The following is a 22,941-nucleotide window of genomic DNA, read 5'->3' as shown; positions in this document are numbered from 1 at the left end:
ACTCAGTTACCTAATTATCACAAAATTAAATAATTAAATGAACTTATGCTCAGTGGTGATGGCTAAAATTAGTTAAGAATTAATTTAACAAAAAACTGCCCTTGGAATGGAAAGACAATGGACTTGAAGTAACCTTGAATAAAAATAAATGAATGGGTTGCCAATGACTGAGAGAATGTGTAACAGGAGATGGTAAAATGTTATTATTGAAGCAGAAGTCATCACCCACTAGGTCATCATTTTAGTAAATATGTGCTTGTCATTTTAGTGTCAATAATACACACCTGCTATGCTTTTTGTCTTTTCAAACTGATACACGTAGTATTTATTAAATATTTACTGTATCCAAGGCCCTATAAGAAGATAACATATCTTAAGTCTATTGATTTGGTGCCCTGAAAAATCTGGCATATTTTGCTTAAAGCCCTTAAGTTAATACCAAGTTGTGTGTTATAAACCTAATATATATATATATATATATATATATATATATATATATATATATATGAACTTTAATGGATAATTTGAAATTTATATTTAAATGTGCTAAAGTACGATTCATTGCCTTCTTTCCTTCCTCCCCTCTCTTTATATGTATGTTATTTTATTTTTTTTGGTGCTGGGGATTGAACACAGGGCCTTGTGTGTATGAGGCAAGCACTATAACAACTGAGCTTCATCCCCAGCTCCTTATATATATTTTAAGGTTGAGTCTTTGTGTGTGTTCTCTCTCTCTTTTTTTTTTCATTCTTGGTACCAGGGATTGAATCCTAGGTGCTTACCCACTGAACCACATCCCCAACCCTTTTTTATTTCAAGACAGGGTCTCACTATATTGCTGAGGCTGACCTTGAACTTGCCAGCTTCCTGCTTCAGCCTCCCTGGTACCTGAAATTTCAGGCCTGTGTTTCTGTGCCCAGCTTGTTGGAGTCTTGCCTGGCCTTAAATTCCTGGGCTCAAGTGATCCTCTTATCTCAACTTCCCAAGTAGTTGACTCAAAATCCTTGGCAGTCTATTGCAATTCCATAGGTTGAACTATATCTCACTGTCTTTTCTATAACCTTTTAACCTAGTAAACTGGATGATTTCCCCAAAAAACACATTTCCAATTTTATAGTAGAAGTTGATGGAAAAATAGATTTACTTTGCAGAAAACTGCTTTATGCATATGGGCTAGAACATTTGTATAAATCAAGTGAAGGATACAGGCATTATCTCGTTTGTATGAATTTAGCAAATTTTTGTTTCCTTTTAAAAATCTGAGGGGAAGATGTGTGAATTTAGAACATGTCTGTACTTGAGTAGCATGATTCTAGGTATTCATATATGCAACAACAACAACAACAACAAAAAAGGTCAAAGCACATCAAATAATGGCTACATATACTTTTATTTATTTATTTTGCATTACAAAAAGATCAAAAGAGTGCCAAATCAACAGCATCAATGCACTGACTGTGCATTTACTAATTTAAAGTATATGTCTCGATTTCTTAGGAGCTCCTGATGAGTTCCCCATTCCTTTATTTTTCCATTGTGCAGAACCACTATCAGATCTGCATTCTGTATAGTAGAGAGTCTGTGAGCAACCACTAGACATGTCCTGCCTCTCCGGGCTTTATCAAGGGCGTGCTGAACCACCTGGAAGAGAGAGTGACCTGTGATCACCAGTTTGAGCTAGAAGTTAATGAGCTTGCCTAAGTCAAATCAATTAAGGCAACCCCTAACAATGTTCTTTGTTTTATTTGCTTATCCCAAAAGGAACTATTCTGCTTTGTGCAATTTTCACCATACTCAATAGCAATCTAGAACAAAGAATTATAGATAGGTACAGTTAGTAAGACTTTCAGTTGACAAAATATGTGTGATGATGAATGAAAATGAAATGGCTATGTATGTGAGTCAATGGTTCTAAACTCAAAGCCAGGAGCAGTATTTCTATACCTCAGCAGAGCTACCTCTCACATTTAGCTCATTTTCTCTCAGCTGATTGAGATTCTAATACTGTGTAGAAGAAATGGGAGTGGAGGGTGAAAACCAATACCTGGAACATGATAAAATGTTCCAATGTTGGATATCTCATTGAATCCTTGCAATGACCTGTAAGGTACACATATTTTCATTTTTCAGATAAGTGAACTGTGGTTTGAAGATTCTAGGTCACTTGACCAGGTCACAGTGATTGTACTGATGAATCCAGGATTACAACCATATATGTTTGATTCCAAAAGTTGTTTCTTCTTTCATAACACATTCTTTGGGAATCAAAAATGATAATTATGTATAAATAGCCAGCATGTATGATATAACAGCCTGGGCTCTTAGATACCCTCTATTAAAATATAGGGAAGTCACTTAACTCTTCTCAACTTTAAAGTGCTATCTGGGAAATGGACCTTCTAACAAAAGAAGTGAATTCATAAAGTTGTTGAGAGAACTGAGATAACTGCACATAATAAACACTTGATAGATATTAATTATTCATCTAATCAATGTTCATTTACTAAGTAAGTGCCTATTATTCATGGGACAAGGACATAGCAAAATTAGCTATCTGGAGGAGTTTGCTGTGTAGGTGTATTGTCATATTGCCTTTGTTTCCTTGTTTTCTCCTCCAACCAAGCTAATTGTCTGGAGAAAGTAAAATAACAGGTCTGATACTATAGTGCAGAATATTCATTTCATGTGATTATTAATATGTTTGGCATCACTGGAGTAGTAACAAAATAAAAAAGAATTTTTTCTTGGACTCTTTTCTTGATTGGAGAAATATTTCAAAAAATTGGGCCCATTTTTATAATGAGAACAATTCTAGTGAGAAAACCTTTCCAGAACATGAAATGCCATCTGTCCCAGCTCTCTCCCACATCCCTACCACCTACTGAGCTTTTTGCAAAGGACAAAGTCTTAGTTAGAGTTACAATCAGGCCTTTCTTTCTTTCTTTCTTTTTATTTTTTTTAACTGTCCCTGGTGTCTTCTGTGATACCAATGTTCATATTTGGTGTTAATGTTTGAGATGAAGGAAGAGGAAGTTACCTTTTCACTCTCATTATCAAGGGCTGAAGTGGCCTCATCCAACAATAAAATTTTTGGTTTTCGGAGAAGAGCCCTTGCAATGGCTAGTCTTTGTTTCTGGCCTCCAGAAAGCTGTAGTCCTTTCAGTCCAACTTGTGTGTTGTATTTCTGTTACACGCAGTTAAGAAAGGAAGGATTGGTTATTTAAATCAGCATGGCCTCTGTGGGCAAGAATGGTCTAAATATTTCAAATTTTACTGCTCTTAAAAATTTGTGTCCCAACAAGTGCTGAGATCTATTCTTGGGTTTTGTTGCAAATAAATACTAAATGATTAGTAAACACTATCATCTCATTTACAAATCTAATCTGATCCTTAATAGCAGAACTTTGCCATTATGTTTCTACATAGGGATTTTTCAAATTAAAGCATAAAAAAATTATTGGCAAAAATAAGTTCCCAGTACACACAAACTGCTTTTTAATAAGTTATATTAACTACTACTTTCAGGTCAAAATGATTCAAAGTATTTATTTATTTATTTTGGTAAATGGAGATATAATCCAGGGGCACTTAGCCACTGAGACACACCCCCAGCCTTCTGGGGTTTTTTTGTTTTGAGATAGGGTCTTGATAAGTTGCTTAGGCTGGTCTTGAACTTGCAATGCTCCTGTCTCAGCCTCCTGAGCCACTGTGATTACATGTGTGTGCCACTGTGCCTGGATGATTCAAAGTATTTAAAAACAATAAGGAAATCACAGGGTTCCTTCACGTCGGCTCTTGCATTACTTCTGTGGGCACTTCCCTCCAATGCCAGGATGCAGTTCTCAGGGAGATATGACTCTTCCTGGAAATCTGTTACACATCTTGAAACAGTATCTACCTTTTCAGGCCACCAGGTGTTAGGGTCTGTAAACAAGTCAAGATGGCACCTGGCATTTTGCCAGAGGGAGTGGTTTGTGAAGTAATGCCAGCGAGCCATTAAGTGTGGAGATTCCTTATTGGTTGACTGCTGTATCTAGTTTATGTTAATTAAGATAAGCTGTGTGGAATGTATATATACCCCTCCTGTCCTATAATAAACGGCTCCCACTCCTGCTGTATCAATCTATACAAGTTCCTCCCCCCCCCCCGTTATTTTGCTGCAGCCGGGCTGCGGCAACCAGGTGCTCAGGATGACATTGGGCACTTCACAGCCTTTTCATAGTTCCCCTACGTACTACTACCCATTTTCTCTGGTTTTTCTTTCCATGGAAGGGCCAGGGAAATTTCATTCCTATCCTGAAACCATTGTGGTCCCCTAAATCATGGTTGGTCATTCAGTTGGGGTCAGCAGGTTCTTGCTCTCTAGATTGTCCCATTGACTTTCCTTCCCTAAAGACTTCACACTATTTTCTAGTAGCTCCTGACAGTTGCCTAAGAAATATTTACCACTGGTACCCAGACAAGAACGTGTGAATGAAGGCGCTCGAATGAGCAATGAGAAAGCAAATCCAAGTGTGTAACCTTCCAAAGGTGAATCCTGGAGCAGTGTCTCCAAGAAGATGCAGCGTGATTCACTTGTGTTTCGCATGAGTCACCTTTCCCCCCACATCCGCCTGTCTGCAGGTGTTGTGTGGAGAAGGGAACTGGTGATAGAACCTTATAACAAGTATGTCTACTTCACCTCGAAATTTACTTTTCAATTTGAAGCGCACAGCTTCTTGCTTTATAGCAACTAAAGACCAAAGCCCAGTAAAAGTTCTTTTCTGAATTGAATGTTCTACAGAGGATAGCTTTTAGCTGTCTCCTCTGTGATTTCTCCAGGACTGTCAGCAGGCAGTTAAGAGCTTTAGAAATTTGGAACTGGGGTAAGAAGATGGGTGTCTGCATGCCTGTCAGAAAGGCTATTGTAAGGAAATCCTGAGCAGCATTCAGACTTGCTGTTTTAATGCCAGTCCCTGCCTTCCCCTGGACTTTTGGATGAGCAGAGAGAAGTCTCAACAGCCAGTTCTTCTTTTATTTGTTTGTTTTGTGGTGCTGGGGATTGAACCCATAGCCTTGTGCATGCAAGAAAACACTCTACCAACCTAGCTATATTCCCAGCCCTCAACAGCCAGTTCTTTTTTCTTCAAAATATGGTCATGTCATTTTCCTCTCTAAAAATTTCTAGTAGCTTCCTCTTTCCAAGAACATGAATTCCAAGCTTTTTAGCTTGGCACATAGGACCTTCACATTTAGTCCTTGCACATGTGTTGGTCCCTTCTCACTTCTTGACTCTTCTCCTTATGTTCTGGGATTTAAAAATTTCTCCCTAACATCTTAAATACTTTTACACAGGTACATTTTCTGTGTGTTTATGTTTTCTGCTAAGAATGGCTTTGCCCCTCTCTGCCTGGTGAACTCCTACTCAATCTAAAGACTCAGTCCACAGCAAACTCCTTCATGTGGTTTCCTCCTTTGTACTCTCACCATTACATTGTATTTGATCCCAGCAGGCTGCCCCAGCTAGTATCTGTTTCCTTGTTCACTTTTCATAGTCTTGAGCCAAGTCCTGGCAATTTCACTTTTACAATCCTTTAAATCCATGAACTTTTTTTTTTTTTTTTTTTTTTTTTTACTTTATATAACTAATTTAGACTTTCAAAATCTATCTCTGGAAATAGCTCCTAACTGATCTCTCAAACTTCCTGTCTCTTTGTCATTCACATCATCATTTATATTGCTGCTAGAAAAGTAATTCCAGTGTCCAGTTCCAAACATCTCCCTGTTCAAAAATCTACTTAGTGATTCTCAAGGTTAAAATTTCCTTGCTTGCTATTTGAGTGCCCAGCTGTACCTTAACATGCTCATCAAATATTACACTTCTGTATATTCTACTCCCTAGTTTGACCACTTATTATTCTGTGAATACTTTAGTATTTTCTGTATCCTTGTTTTTGCTCGGACTATGCCTATTGCCTCATTATAGAGAAGGCCCTGCTATATCTTTGACTACAGAAATTCTATTCAGGTCACCTTTAAAATCTCTAAAGATCCCTTCTGAACCTCCAGCCAGAGGTGACCCTTCTGCCCTCTGAGCCCAGACATTAGTTTGCTTGCAGTCTTCATGCATCAAGATCATCTGTCTATGTGTTGATCTGGGTTCATCTCAACCATGCAGGACTATATTTTATTGGTCTTGGTTATTTCTCTGAATGAAACATGGTTTCATTATGGTTTGCAAAGAACAAGGCTCAGTAGCTATGTGTTGAGTGAATAAAGGCATAAGTGTTGGGAAGGGGTAATGAAGGCTGGAAATGCACATTTTGAGTGAACAGGGCATGGCAGAGCAATCAATGAGCCTGAGGTAAAAGTAAAAGTAAAATAAATCCTCACAAAGCAGAAGTGTGGTAACCACTTCAGTTTGCTAAATAACTGTTGGAGAGGATTAAGATTAATAATATCTCCCCCCACCCCCCTGCAGTGCTTGGATTGAGCCAGGGCCAGCATGTTAGGAAGCATTCTATCACTAGACTACATCCCAGCCCAAGATCGATGTGCCTTTATGTGCCATGTGTGAAGACTTTCTTCTTCCATCAACCTTTTGAAACTGTGGCCTTATATTTGGCAAGGATGCTAAGCTCCATTTACTTGGTTTAGGAAATTAATTGTATCTGACAGAAGTGCAACAAATCACAAATTCACTTTTTTTTTTGCACTGGGGTTTGAACTCAGGGGCACTCGACCACTGAGCCACATCCCCAGCCCTATTTTGTATTTTATTTAGAGAGAGGGTCTCACTGAGTTGCTTAGCACCTTGCCATTGCTGAGGCTGGCTTTGAACTCGAGATGCTCCTGTCTCAGCCTCCCGACCTGCTGGGGTTATGGTTGTGCACTACCACACCCAGCACAAAGTTCACTTTTATTTTTCTTCCCCAAATACCTAGGTCAGAGCTGTAACATGTTGGTATATGCTATACCTGACAAGCTTCCAGCTGTGTTGGTCGTTCTGGAGAGCCCTTCTGATTCAAGCAGCAACCCTGGGCACCTGGGTTCCCACCTCTGAAACCTTAGAACCACTATCAATGTCATTTCTCTACTTCCCTCCAGTACATCACAAAGAATCCAGGCCCCAATGCTGACTTTCTGTTCAACTTCAGGGAACTTACTTGAACTTCTTTATCTGTAGAGTGGTTACATCATCCTTCCTGTATCATGGTGAAAATCTAGCTTAATTCTTTGTTTATAGAAGTGCGATGTAGGGATAGGGATGTAGCTCAGTTGGTAGAGTGCTTGCCTTGCATGCACAAGACCCTGGATTCAATCCCCAACACCACACACACAAAAAGTGCTGGGTAAATGAATGGTTGCTTTCCTTTTTTCCTTCTCTGCAGCCATCTCAACATAAGAGGGCAGCCTTGTCCTATGCAGAACCCTAGCCTACATTTAATAACATAGTTTTTCTAAATCCTCTGATTTAAATTTTTAAATGATTTTATTTTGGCATCAGATTTTCTCACAGTTCTACATGCTTTGGGAGAAAAAAAAATGATAAAAAGGTAAACTAGAGTGAGAAATAAGCTATTCTTTTGAAGGAAAGAACATCTTAGTTTTCAAAGTCTATTGTAAAAAGTTAGCACAATAAATCTTTACAGAGTGTAGCTTTAGGTAAATTTGAGAAATAGGGCCATGAAAAGAATGAAAGATAAAGAATTTAAGAATAAAAGCCAAATGGTGCAAATATAAAATGTATAGCACTTTTACTGTTCATAAATTGAACTCTCTGGGTTCTGGTGGATAACAATCTGACTGTCAATTAACCATGCAAAGTGCCTTGGTTAAAAAGGGAATTGCCACTGAAAGACATCATGGGATTACACCATCAATGAAAAATATGTGAATCATTCCAAAATGTTTAGTACTGCGGAACTGTTCCACAGTTCAGAGGTCGCATCATCAGTGGCCTGTTTCTGGCTGTCGGCTCACTTAGGGTGGAGAGGAGGGGCTGAGGGAAGGGCTAGCAGCAGGAAAGTCAGGCTATGAGCCCATCAGCCTCTGCCAAACAGCAGGGGTCTAGATTCATAGTTTGATCTGCTGGTTGTTCAACTCTTATTTTCTTTTAAGTTGTGTTAGATAAACACTTTATTAGAAATGGCATTATAAGCACTTATTTCTACTTAGAAGTAGGTATTTCTATTTTTATTTTATTTGTGTGTGTAGATATAAAGGCTCAGATCTCATAAGCATTTGAAGTTATGATGACCTGTCTCTGTGCACTTTTGGTGCCTGTTGTACCAAAGCCTTCTCTACAGTCAACCAAAAGTTTTTCTTTTCTGAGACTTTGTGGCAGCTGTAGAGTCAATGCAGAGTTCAAGGGGATCAAGGTGACAAAGATGGCAGGCAAGGATCTTATACTGTAGTGTGTGTGGGGGGCACTAAACAAGTAAAAACGCACTCCAGGTAATGTGATAAGTGCTTTGAAGACAATGTGATAGGGGACAGGAGCAGAGGGGACTATTTTAAGTAGGGTATCCAGGGAAGGATCTGCAAAGCTGATTCTTGAAAGTTAAGGAGCTTCTGTGCAAAAGGTCAGAAGAAAGTAGGTCTAGGCTGAAAAAACAGCAAATGCAAATGTCCTGAGGCAGGGGACCAGTTGGTGTGTTCATGAGACAGAGAAGAGACCAGCATGGCTGCAGCAGATTGAGCAGATGCGAAGGCTGGAGATGAGAGGCAGCTGGGCCAGACTACGGAGGCCTCATCAGCCACACAAGGCGCATGGGCTTCATTATAAATGCCAAGGGATGTCGCAGGGTAACTGTAAGCCGGTTTGGGACATGATATATTTGATGCTTTTAAAGCATCCCTCTGGACAGGCATGGTGGCACACACCTGAAATCTCAGCAGCTCCGGAGGGAGGCTGAGGCAGGAGGGTTGCGATTTCAAAGCCATCCCCAGCAACTTAGGCCCTGAGCAACTTGGCAAAACCCTGTCTCAAAAAAAAAAAAAAAAGCTGGGGTCGTGGCTCAGTGGTAGAGTGCTCGCAAGCACGTATGAGGCCCTGGGTTCAATCCTCAGCATCACATAAAAATAAATAAACAAAATATTGGGCTGGGGATGTGGCTCAAGCGGTGGCGCGCTCGCCTGGCATGCGTGCGGCCCGGGTTCGGTCCTCAGCACTACATACAGGCAAAGATGTTGTGTCCCCCGAGAACTAAAAAATAAATATTAAAAAATTCTCTCTCTCTTAAAACAACAACAACAACAACAACAAAAAAAACAAAACACAAATAGAACAAATCAAAGAAAACCTGGCTGGAGATGTAGCTCAGTGGTTAAGCACCCCTGGGTTCAATCCCTGGTATTCCACCCCCCAAAAATCCCTCTGATTGCTGTAAAGAAGAAAAGTTATAAAGGAAAGGAACAAGATTGGAAGACAGAGTATAAAGGTCCTGCTATGGTCCAGAGGAGGGTGACAGCAGTGTGGACAAGGCAGGGTGTAGGTGGATAGAAGGGGAAGAATCAAATGTGAAAGGTAATTCTGTGACTACAAATATATTTTGGCCTTGGGAAAAATAGTCATATGAAAATCTCAAGCTTTGCTTTTTTGTGTGTTTTTAATCTAACTTTTATGTTAGATGCTGGCAATAAATAAGTTGTATAATTCAAGGAATACATAAAGCAACCACTAAAGCCTTATAACTATTTAGGCCTCCTTGGCAGTTTGGTAATTCAAAATTTGAGCTATTTTCTTACCTCAGGGAGACCTTCAATGAAAGAATGGATATTTGCTGCATTTGCAACTTCTTTTATCTCATCTAATGATACAACGCGGCTGTTATCACCATAGGTGATGTTCTCAGCGATGCTACAGTTGAAGAGCACAGGCTCTTGAGACACGATAGCTATTTGGGAACGGAGCCACTGTACATTCAACTCTTTTGCATCTACACCATCAAATAGCTGCCAAAAGCAGAATGGAGAATGGCATGTTAAGCTCTGACAACAGTATCATGTTACGTTTCACTGTATCCAGACATATACAAATCATAACAACAAAGGTAGGAATTCAAGCTATTTCAAAGCATAAGGTTACCTTGGAAGGCTCATAAATCACATGCTGTATAAGAAGCAAACCTATAACTCACTGAAATGACAACTCCAAACTTTCCTGACATTTCTAGAATTGGCCATATATTGCAGAGATATGCCGGGGTCTGGATTAACCCCGGTGCTCTGTCCTGAAGTCAGATGGAAAATGACTTATGTCCTCAACAGGACCCCTTTGACGCCCAGTGAGAGAGTGGGTGTAGACTGATTCAGCAATCCTCATGTAAAGACGTGCCATTCTGCACATAGCCATGTGTGTTCACGTGGATATATACTGTCTTCAAAACATGACTATTATGTGATGGGGATTCTTCAGGGAAATCATGTAAGTTGAAGCTCGTGCCCTCCTACAGCTCATATTCTAGCAGAGAGGCAGAACCAACCAACCAACCAACCACACATGAACAAATTACTTAATACACTCAGAAAAAGAAAGTGCCAGGAAGACAGGGTAACAGACAGGACTGAGGCTGTGAAGAGGGTGTGGACAGGGGAAATGAAGGGAAGCAGGAAAGGATGAAGAATTGGGACATGATGACGAGAAGTAGCCAGCAAGGAAGTTAGAGCGAGAACATTCTAGAAGAAAGGCTCACAGGTGTGTTTAAAGAACATATTGACATACAGTCCACCATGAGGGATATAAAGGAGCTGGGAGAGGGAGGTAGAGGCTAGATCATAAAAACTTTGACTACTATGCTAGACTCTGGTTTATTTTCACTGCAGTGGGAGACCATTAGAGGGTTTCAGGGAGTGAGTATGCTATACTATGTCCAAATAGGTCACTGATACCTGGTTTGAGGGAGTCCTTTTTGGACAACTACATTTTGCAAATATATATTGGGAATTTGGGAATCTGTGATGGTAAAAAGACTACACTGCAGGAGAGTAAGGAGTTACATGACCATCTGTGGCCTTTAGGAACGAACGGTGTTTTGTAGGAGGGAGAGGAAGGATAGGAAGCTCTGTGTGTGTGTGTGTGTGTGTGTGTGTGTGTATGTGTGTGTGTCTGTGTGTGTGTGAGAGAGAGAGAGAGAGGGAGGGAGGAAGAAGTAGTGGTTGTGGCAGAGAGGTCATGGAAATCTAGAATATAACATACATAAGGTATAGTAAGATAAGTGCAAGGTAAGAAAAGTAACCCTTGTGTTCATAGGAAGAAGAGGTTCCATATTTTTGAGATCAGGGCCCACATATAAAAAAATGCCCACAATATAAAAATGCAGATTCAAATGAGCCTTAATCTTGCCTAAGTTTTTGAGAGCTGGGAGGTGGGGATGGCCAGCAAGAACAGCAAAGCCTGACCAAGGAGGTCAAGGAAACTTTTATCCCTGTTTTAAACCAGAGCAGAATAAAGAGGCTTGATGTGGACATGAGACTTGTTCTCCACACCCATATTCTAAAAGAATTCCATGACTTTTAAGACCAAAATTCTGTTGCCAGAATGGTTTGAAGAATCTTTAGGTCATTGTATTTAACTTCAAAGTCCTAACCATCATTTCTGTTATTGATTTGCTTTGTTTTCTTAGTTAAGTCTTGTTGGGCTAGAGATTATTATTATTTTTTAACTTCTGCATTGTTTGCCATACCCAAACCAGTAAAGATGCTTAAGCCCAAGTGAATGTTAAAGAATAGTAGTGGTAAGCCCCAGATTAGGCGTATAAGCGCAGTCTTACCACTTGTCCTTTCACAGGGTCATAAAATCGCTGCAGAAGTTGAATAGAAGTACTTTTCCCACAGCCGCTGCTCCCAACGAATGCTACTGTCTTCCCTTTCTCAATGCTGAGGGATAAGCCGCGAAGGATGAAAACATCTGGGCGACATGGATAGAAGAAGGAGACTTCTCGAAACTCTAAGTTCTCCTCACATGTGTCCTACAAAAGGAATTTTGGAAGGGTGACTTAGAAAGGTTCTAACACATGGTAGCGCATTGGCTAAGCATTTCCTGAAAAGTGTGCATTTAAATTTTAAACATCACATTCATCTCTGTGGAGCTCCTAAACAAATGCTGGTTTCTTTGTGTGTGTGTGTGTGTGTGTGTGTGTGTGTGTGTGTGGTGTTATATATGTTTCTTTTTCTTGCAGTGCAAGAGTTTGAACTTGAGACCACATGCATACTAAGCAAGCACTCTACCGCTGAGCTACATCCCTAGCCCTTATTTATATTTTTATGCCCATATTTCTTGTTCTCTTCACCACTGGAATTCACTGAACTTCTAAAAAGCACTAGCTTCCTTCAGTTTGGCTACTCCAACAACAATCCATTCTGCAGATTAGCTGTTTGGTCAGATGCTCTGAATAAATACATCTTTCTTTAAATTTGGTGTGTGCTTTATAGAACTTTACTGCTAATCCAAAGAGTTGGGTCTTCATAAACTATAAGTATTATTTTGTAAATTGGGCTAGGATTTACAATATGTAGATTGTATTTACATACATATAATACATACAATATTTTGAATTTCTCTTCATTTTCTTTTTTTTAAAAATAATTTTATTTTATTTATTTGTATTTATGTGGTGCTGAGGATCGAATCCAGTGCCTCACACATGCAAGGCAAACACTCTACCAACTGAGCTACAACCTCAGCCCTCTCTTTATTTTCAGTTGATCAATAGTCAGAGACAATTGCCTAAAAGTTTAGTTATCTATGTTTCAATCTCTTTAGTGATTGATAATTTGTATGTAAGCCAATATTAAGTATAATAAGGTTGTTTTAAAATAATCTCTGGACCTATCAGTAAACTGATCATTAACTTTCCCTTTATATTTTTGGTGTATGAGATTTGGGGTTCTTTTGAACTTCATGCTTCCCCCAGTTGCTTTTTGTGGGTGGGTTGCTGAAGATTGAACCTAGGGCTTTACACATGCAAAGCAAGAGCTCAACCACTAAGCTACATCCCCAGCATGCCCCCTCCCTGATTATACTTTAAACACTATAAACTTTTGCTGTTAGTGTAAACATAAACTAAGAAGGTGTATGTGGATATGGTGTATTGGGGTGGTAGTGATAGTTGGACTTTCACATGGATTCTTACAATCAGCTTTAACAGTAAGGTTTAGCAAATTCTGAGTCCAGCATGTGGTACCAGAGAGGGGAACCATCAAAATATACATTATATTATCTGGTTATCAATATAATGAAAAGTTAATGTGATCAGGAGTTCTAGCAGGAGATGAAAATATCTGGAATGACATATGCCAAAATGTAAGTGCAGAGTAATATAGTTTAATTTTAGCTTATTCACTGTTTTCCATTTTGCCTCTACAACATACAAATATTATCTACAAAAAAATAAAAAATAAATTCAGAAAAATAGAGTGCAATGACTTCTCTGTATGCTCTGATGCCTTTGGGAAAGGCATCCAGAGACTTTCTATAATCTCCTAGGCTTTAATACTCTAAAGAATGTATTCTGGGGTTGTGGTTGTAGCTCAGCGGTAGAGCGCTTGCCTAGCAAGTGTGAGGCCTTGAGTTGGATCCTCAGCACCACATAAAAATAAATAAATAAAAGTATTGTGTACAATTACAACTAAAAAATAAATATTAAAAAAAGAATGTATTCTTACTATTTTAAATTGTATTTGTTATGTTAAATTTCAATCATATACAAAAGTAGAGAGAAGAATATAATGGTCTTCCAGGTGACTATCACTCACCTTCAGCACTTATCAATATTTTCTAGTTTTGTTTGACCAGATTTTAATTTTGAAAAGCAGAGGAAATGATATTTAGTATTTACATGTTGAAATAAAAAGATTAAATAAGATAATAGGTTAATTTTATAGTCTTTGGAAGAAAAATGTATACATTCTATGCCAAGCATATAGTTCCATAAAAAAATATATTTGTGAGATACTCAATTCCTCTATTGTAATTTTAGAAAGAAACAAGAGTATTAGTACTATTACACATATACATCCTACGATTGAAAAAAAAAAAGCTTCCTGGGTACTTTACTTTCCAAAACACAAGCATGAAATGAAATTTTATTTTAACTGTGTTGTATCTTTGAACTTTCTATTTTTTAGAATTTCAAGATCCTTTTATTTCTGTTAGTAACAATGGGCATTCCTTATGATAATTATGTAACTTAAGTGATACTGTATTGTTTAAAAGTGTCATGCAAACACATCTACTATTAAAATTCTAGAGAGATAGGTTTAAATGAAAAATTTCTTTTAAACATATACCTATAATGGCTATTCCTTGGCAATTCCTATCTATGAATTTAAAATGTCTGGAAAGGTCTTAAGGAATATATATTTGTCATAAAAGATTATTATTGGTGGGTTTATTTTAGAATTATTTAAGTTTCTATTAACTCCCTTCTAATATTCACAGACATTTAGAGTTTTTGGCTAAATTTGTGTGTAGTGGTTCCTTTTATTTTCTTTTGATGGTGGTAATCAGAGATAGAATTTAGGAGGACTACCACTGAGCTACATTCCCAGCCCTTTAACAATTTTTTAAAAAATTGAGGCAGGGTTTTACTAAGTTGTGTAGACCCTCATTAAGTTGCTTAGGCAGGCTTTGAATTTGCAATCCTCCTGACTCGGCCTCCTGAGTAGCTGGGATTATAGGTGTGCACCACTGCACCTGGCTAGTTCCTTTTTTGTCCACCTATGTTTGTAGGTATACCTCCCATGGAACCTGAAACAATAGGACATTATTTACTTTGCACATATTGTTAGAGGGAAAAAAATGAATTAACAGTCTAATGCAAATCTTCATCCAAGACTAACACTGTTGCTGTCTAAATAAGAACATTCTCATGGCATCAGGCAAATAAACTAAAACCACCTATTTTTAACACAAGAATATATTTTAGTAGTAGATAAAAAAAATCTAAGACAAGACTCCTTTCCTCCTTTGTAATGATAAAATTATTTTACACAAACTTTTAACTCCTTAAGTTACTGTTAACTACCTTTTGCAAAGTTAACAAATGCCTTCATTAAATAAGTAGACACTTAAAATCATAGTTGTGCTTACTGGCTTTTTCCCTTTTTGGCTGTGGCTGTCTATGGTTGGTTTCTTTTCCAACAAGGCAAACAGATGTGCAGCCCCAGATTTGGCCTTGGAATATTCAGGTGCCAAAACAAGTGTCTCTCCCATGGCGATAGCTCCTTAGGCAATTGCAGTGAAAACTCTGCCAAAAGATAAAGCATTTGAATCTTAGGTCCATCTTAAGACAACAGAACTCCAAAAACAAAGGGAAAGCAGGCACAGGACTCCACTACTATGACTACATAGTACCATGAATGCCAAAGGACCAACAGGTATCTTTTTTTCTGCCATGTGCTCGGTATGCCAAAATAACCTTTGCAGCTTGGGTAATTTTAAAATGTCTCTTCTGGTTAGAGACACAGATCAAAGATCCCAACCCATGATTGGAAAACTTCTTAGCTACCCTAATGTAAGGCTTGCTTGCTTGGAGATTTGACAGAGAATTCAACTGACAAAAGGAAGAATAAGTCTCCAGTTGTGAGATCAGAATTGACACAGTAGATATGATGTAGGTTTTTTCTTTTTTTGCATATCATGTAGTGAGAACTGATCACTGAAGCTAAATGACTATCTGCCTGATGTGTTGCACTATTTAAAGAACAAATCATGGGGGTTGTACTTTCTTAGGTCTCCCAATCAAAATCTGACTTATATCTTATCAAAGATTGGAGGTTTGCTATAGATGATGATCTCAATTTCAAAGTTTGCTCATTATAAAATGGTAAGCAGGAAAGTCATATTTGGAAGCATACAGAATATTCAGTTATGCCATATAATGTGACTACCGTTAAATATTTTCCTCTTATTTTCTATTTCATTTTAGATATGAAAATACACATCTGAAATGAAAAACAATGCATTCTAGTAACCACTAATGCCGCAGTCCGGCTGCAGCAAAATAACCAGGGGGTGACGAGCAACTTGTGTACATTGATACAGCAGGAGTGGGAGCCCTTTATTGTAGGACAGGAGGGGTATTTATACATTCCACACAGCTTATCTTAATTAACATAAAATAGATACAGCTGTCAACCACACTTAATGGCTCGCTGGCGTTACTTCACAAACCACTCCCTCTGGCAAAATGCCAGGTGCCATCCAGACTTGTTTACAGACTAACATTTGCCAGGCGCCATCCTGACTTGTTTACAGACTCTAACACACTAAAAGAATAATTCAGCTAAAGCTGGACAAGACTCACTGGCAATATTTCAACATTAGACAATAAAAGGACATTGCTGAACCCAGTTGCTTGTTTGCTGTGCTGGATTCCAGCAAGGTAAACATGCTGGGCTACTAGTGAATTTCTCCCTCAGTGTATATACCTTAGTGAATTTTTTCTCCCTTTTGAATTTCTCACTCAGTACCTACCAAAGGTTGGGTGTTGTAATCTCTTGGTAACCTGGACCTTAGATCCTGAATCTTGTTGGCTTTACAAAGATCAAACACAGCATAAAACATAAAAGCAACCAGTTTACTAGGATGTCTGAAGCTAAAATTATTATAGTCAATAATGCTATGATGGTAAGACATTTTTAGTGCTAATATTTATAGAAATTGTTTAGATCTCAAAATGCCATTCAAAATGCTTGATACCCAGTTGTAAACATCAAAGTTAAGTAACTCAAGAGTTTTTAAAAAATTTTTTAGTTGTAGATGGACACAGTATCTCCTTATTTATTTATTTATTTATTTATTCATTCATTCATTCATTCATCTAAATACATAATTGCGAGGGTGGGGGCTTTAATCTAGCCCTTGTGCCTGTGGAAGGTAAATGACCCAAAGGAAAGGGAAGAGGTTTCAGTAGAGAAGGGACAGCACCTGCAAAAGCCCTGCCATTGCCTTTATCATGTACGTGCTGAGGGAGGTCTAGAGGGGTGGGTGCTGATGTTATGGGGGCCATGAGGAGCCTAGAGGGGGAGGGTGAACTGTGTGGTGATGGACTGACTACCTAGGGGTTGAGTCAGGGATACTAATCTTTACTCTTTTCCCCCAGATGGACTCCGTATAAAGGCAGGCCAAGAGCCATGCAGCTAGAAACCTGGTTTGCTACAGAACCTGTCCTAACCTAGACAGACCCTATTAGAGTGAGCTACACTGAAATTCTTTCCCACTCAACAAATGTTTATCATACAGCAACTGATGCCAAACTCCATAACAGAGTTTAACAAGGTCTTCCAATCTGGCTTAAACTCCTGGAGCATCTGAGTTGAGAGCCACCCCACCCCTAGAGAAATGCACAGGCCAGCTCTCCATGGCCCTGTGGGCCTGCAGGCATTCTGCCCATTGTGGATAAAAACAAGGAAAAATTCACTAGGATGACAAATATTTTAAAGTTACTAATAATACATATAATATTAATCTATAATTTCTTATGTGTCCCCTTCACACCTATGAATAAGTTTATAAGAAACATTCCACAGTTCAGAAATGATTTGCACATTGAACTAACTCTTGAAGTAAATAAGTCAAACAGGAATTAAACTTGAAATTTAACTTTTGAAACTTTCATAAGCTAATTTTATCATGGAAGAAGAAATATTACCTAGAATTTATACTTATCTGGTACTGAATCACAGCCTTTGGGTTGGCACAGGGTTGAGAGAAGGAAGAGGTCTGGATGAGAGCAGCCCAGCATCTTCAGATGCTCCACCTGTCTTCCCTGGTGATAAGGGTTCTCTAACTTGAGCATGGTCACTCATCCTCACTATGTTGATCCTTTCAAACCTGTCTGAGCAATGGGTGAAATCCTGTCACCTATCTTTACTGTTAAGATAAAACTGGAATTTTATAAAAATCCTTGGGATAGGAACAACATGAAAAAAGTATAGAAATGAAAAATCTTAATTTTAACATAATTGACCCAGGAATAAGCTGCATAGTTATGAATTCCAATAGATTTGTATTCCCTGAACCCTACTCCCATATCCAGTTTGTAGGCCTTTGGTGACTTATCCTAAGAGAAAGTTTAGTGGCTCTGAAGCCAGACCATTGAGATTACATCCAATCTCCACTGTTCATTTACTATCTGTGTGACCTAGGGAGTTTTACTCAACTTCTCCGTGCTTCTGTTTTCTTATTGGCAAACAGATGATATGAATATCTACATCTTATAAGGTTGTTATAGAGTTATTAAGACAATTAAATACATAAATAATGTACAGTGCTTAGTACAGAGCCTGGAACATGAGTGCTCAGCAAATGTAAGTTTCTTTATTATTCCTCTCATGGAATGAGAATCAATGAGACACCTTCTGTTACAAAATAAGCCCTCACACTTTAGTAGAAATATTAACATAGCCGATCAAATCACAGCTTTTGAAGTTGCCACTCAGTAAGTTTTTCTCTCATGGATTGGAAGGCAGACTATCTTTCCTCCCAGAAGTGGTCTTTAAATGATTCCCATGCTCATTCTCCTTTTCCCCCTCCATCCATACAACCTCAGAGATCCTCTTCTGTGGAAAGTCCTTTCCAAAAGAGATGGGTAGAAAAAAATAAACCCCTGAGGTTATCTGGTACTTTGGATCTTATGGGATATTTTTATATACATGATACCATTTGATCACCCAGGAGATAATTAGAGCAAAAACTCATATCACTGAACAAATAAGGAAACTCCAGCTCAGAAAAACTATGCAATTGGCCCAGGACCTCAGTCATGCCACTCTTAGGCTGGAACACGAGCCTCCTTGCTGTGTGTCTTCCTATGAAGTGCTCCTTCCAGTGAAAAGCTGACCCAATGACCTTTCCTGGCATGTTGTCCCCATCTTGGGATCTTCACAGGCCCTAGACAACTATTCTCCTTTGGTTTCTCTACTTGGATCCCTTTGGTGGTGGATCTGGCCTCCATTTTGTTCTCCTGTCTTTCTGAAAACCTCTGAGGAGCAGCCAGGCAGGAGCTGGGCTGCTATGGTAGTGAACAGGGAAAGAAGCCTTTACTATTTTCTTTGCTTTAGCTAACTACGTCTGCTTTCCTAACAGTGATGATGACATGCACAGTTCTTCCATGCTACATAGCCTACAAAAGCAAAGATAATGGTGGAGGTCCAGCGTTCTTCTTTCCATGCCTTAATATTTCAAGATGTCAACTCACTTATGTTGCTCTTTTGACTGATAGCCACACTTAATAACAAAATTCCAATATTATTTCCTCTCAAGAACTGCATTTAGATTTTAGGAGGAGTGGCCAGAAACACAAGGGCTGTCTCTGCTTCTCAGGTAGTTTTCAAAGGCGTGGCTTTTATTATTGCTGTACCTACTGTCATGTTTTGATTTTCTCTTATGTGTTTGCTATATTTAGCTTCTTACTCACAGAAGTAGAGGAAGGCCACCAAATAGGGTTTGGAGAGTTACAGAAACCTACTCGGGGCACCAGTGCTTGCTGAACTACATTACAAAAGGCAAGTCAGAATCCTGCCTGATAGCACCAATATAAAATGGAATAGGAGAAAATAAAGGTATTTTGTATTTTCAAAACACTATACATTTATAGCAAAGTAACAAATCCAATGTTGCCAGTTTAAGAAAAGGAGAGGTAATGTGTTTTGCTTCACACATGGATATGGGAACCTAGACAAGAGGTTTTCTAATTGCCTAATCCCTGGCTTCAAGGCTGTAGATTAAAAATGTTATCACCTATGAAATGCTCATTTCAGAGAAACTTCTACAATAATCAACAATGATTATTGTAGAAGTACAATAATGAAGGTAAACAGAGACCACTTTTATCTTAAGACATACATGTCAACTTTTCTTTTTTCTTTTGAGGATCTTTCTCTAAACAGATGTTCTGATAATCTAATATGAGCACATTAAGAGATTCTGATGTTAAAACTTTGGTGTGTATCATTTTTTTTAAGTTAAGGAAGGACACATACTTTTATTTTATTTATTTATATGTGATGCTGAGGATTGAACCCACATGCAAGGCAAGTGCTCTACCACTGAGCCTCCACTCCAGCCCCTGTGTCACCCTTTTCTAAGGTATACTGTCATTTCTGAAAGAGAGATAGTATATCCCACACCTGTAGGTATAAACCTTGAAAATACATTCACAGTGTATTGAGAAAAATCTTTACTTTTAAAAATAAACTAAAATATGACTTCCCCCTTTTATTTTTCTGTAGCAAACCACAATATAGGAGATTAAATCCAGGGCCTCATGCATGTTAGGCAAGTGTTCTAGCACTGATCTATATCCCCAGCCTCATTTCTTTTGTTCTGAGACAGGGTCTCTCTAGGTTGCTCAGGCTGGCTTCAAACTTGGGATCCTCTTGCCTTAGCTGCTAAGACTACAGGTGTGTGCTGTCACACATGGCTCATTCGTGTTTCTTTAAATGTGAACCTCAGATCTTATGCCTTGGAATGATATGGGGTGTTTGCTTAAATGCCTTACATCAGAACAGTGAATCAGACTTTGTGGTGTGAGCTCCAAGCATCTACATTTTTTTTTTTTTTTACCAGTTTCTTGATTCATGAGTTGGGAAAGCATTTATTTGAAGAATGGCACAAAGATATTTTTACTTAGAAAGAATTATGTAAAATCCTACTAGAATTCTAGTAGGAATGAATTTTTTTTTTGTAAACCTCTTCCATTCAATTAGTTGATTAGAAAGGAAGCTATATTTCATTCTGAATCTGGAAGTCACAGAATCTTCTAGGCCAGATATAACGCAGTATGTCTAAAGGATGCTTTTGTACATTCATGATAGAAAAGGTCATAAGGTGTCTAAGAAGAATAAAGATTTGGTGTTGAAGAAAAATTTCATCTATTCCATTACACACAGTACCATACTCTTATTTCCAAGAGAAACTTATTGTGTCCATAATATAATAGTATGGGCATTGTTACTCTGAAGGCTTTTTGAATGAAACTAAAAAAACAAAACAAAACAAAAAACAGCGATACTAGCTGCTGTAGTTCAGACAACTCCCTGTTTCTTCCTTCCCTTGGGATATAATTCATGAATAATTATTCTTATGTTAATTGTCCTACATATGTTCTGACAGCTAAAATGCTTATGTCTTTAGAAGAGACCTTTTCAATGAATTTAATTAAAAGAAGTATACTAGGCCAGCGTGTGTGTATGTATATGTGTGTGTGCGCGCGTGCTGATTGGGGGACATGTTGTATTGAGGCCTTTTTATTCTCCTATATTACTGGGCTACAGAATAATCTAAGCAAGCCATCTGTTTCATTTCTGTTAAGAATCAGCTCAGATCTGGATATTCAAATATTTGTAAAACTAAGAAAGGATTACTGAAAAAAAATTTTTATGTGTGTGTGGAAATATTCTTTGAATATTTGGCTAAGCATTAGTAATAGTAATAGTAAATACATACTAAACAAAGACTGGCATGAACTTGAATTTGTGCTTTGCTACTTGCTGATTATGTGGCTTTGAGCAAGTTTAGTCTTGAGTCTTAATTTTTCTTTTTGGTACCAGGGATTGGCGGGTACTTGACTACTGAGCCACATCTCTAGCCCTATTTTGTATTTTATTTAGAAACAGGGTCTCATTGAGTTACTTAGTGCCTCACAGTTGCTGAGGTTGGCTTTGAACTTGCAATTCTCTTGTCTTAACCTCCCAAGCTGCTGGGATTACAAGTATGTGCCACCACGCCCAGGTTAAGTCTTAATTTTTTCCTACCTGCAAAGTAGGAATAATTTTATTTCATAGAGTAGTTTAAAAGATGAAGCAGGCAATGCATGAGAAATCCTTGGTATTGAGCAAAGGTGTAATTGGTAGTGATTATTGTGGGCAATGGAATGGTTGGAGTCTTGAGAGTCCCCCTTTCAGGAAACATTCTCTTTGGCCTTGCTTGCTGGCATGAAACAGATTGGCTGTGGAGGAATATGGTGGCTAAGATCCTCTTGCCAGAGGATCTCTTCCACAGAAACATCACGTTGTATAGCTCATGTACCAAAATAACATGAGCTTCACAAGAGCTAAGAAAATCAGGTGAGAGACCACCTAATAAAATGAAAATATTATTAATGAAGACAGGAAGGATAGAGCTGACTGTATCACCTCTCCCTCAACTCCACGAGGCCAAGCATGGCCCTACCCCTAGGCTAATGCATGTGACTGAGCTACTACAACTGATAGAACAAGTGCTGACTGTCACCAACTCTCCTCCAACCCTGGGTGGCTGGGCCACAGGATTCTACCCGCTGGGAGGCAGGGAATGAAAACTAGCATAGGATTTTGTCTTGGAGCCCAGTGCCAGGTCTGCTGTGGTGAGACCAAGTATCCAGTAGAAATTGAAGGCCCTGTAGGCAGGCCAGCTCTAGACTAGCCTGTTATGGGATCTAGACTGGCCATGGCATTAGGCAGATCTTTGCACTGGTGGGAAAGATTTGAGTTTTGGTCTGCATTATTTCCAGCCTTGGAGTGGGCCCTGGGGTATACGTGCCCTCCTGCGAATGTATAGGTCCTGCAGCATAAGACTCAGTGCAACCCAGTTTAATGTCAACCTTGATGGTAAGGGACTCTCTCTATCACCTGTTCCCTAACCTCAGGCAGCACAACTAACACTAGGCTTGTCCTCATAGACAAAGCTCTAGAATTTCCCTGGTACCCAGTGGCCAGGCACCTGTACTTCCGTGGGACAGGCTTGTGTTTTGACCTGCATCACTGCCAGCTGTGGTGTGGTCCTCTGTCCCCTTTAAAACTGTGCATGTCCTTAGGGCTGTGAGATTCAGGTATGACCCAGCTTAGTCTCAGCCTGGGTGGCCACGAGATTGCCTTTACCAAAACTACCCAAACTCAGGCAGCATAGAGTGGTGAAGATCCCACTTACTGGGGATAGAACAGGGTATGAGCACAAAACTTTGCCAAGAAACTTAG

General features: G+C 38.8%; 1 protein-coding gene across 1 annotated transcript in view; it reads right to left on the bottom strand.

Moving 5' to 3' along the window:
- Positions 1–1,443: 1,443 nt before the first annotated feature.
- Abcb5 (ATP binding cassette subfamily B member 5) overlaps positions 1,444–22,941 on the bottom strand; it is a 126,324-nt gene continuing 104,826 nt past the window's right edge. Inside the window, 5 exon segments of the mRNA XM_027932653.2 lie at positions 1,444–1,641; positions 3,038–3,184; positions 9,730–9,936; positions 11,754–11,951; positions 15,074–15,230. Coding sequence (XP_027788454.2) covers positions 1,444–1,641; positions 3,038–3,184; positions 9,730–9,936; positions 11,754–11,951; positions 15,074–15,230 — 907 coding nt within the window.

This window comes from Marmota flaviventris, chromosome 1 (assembly GCF_047511675.1).
Source record: "Marmota flaviventris isolate mMarFla1 chromosome 1, mMarFla1.hap1, whole genome shotgun sequence".
Lineage (NCBI taxonomy): Eukaryota > Metazoa > Chordata > Mammalia > Rodentia > Sciuridae > Marmota > Marmota flaviventris.
This window is presented reverse-complemented; position numbering and strand designations above follow the sequence as displayed.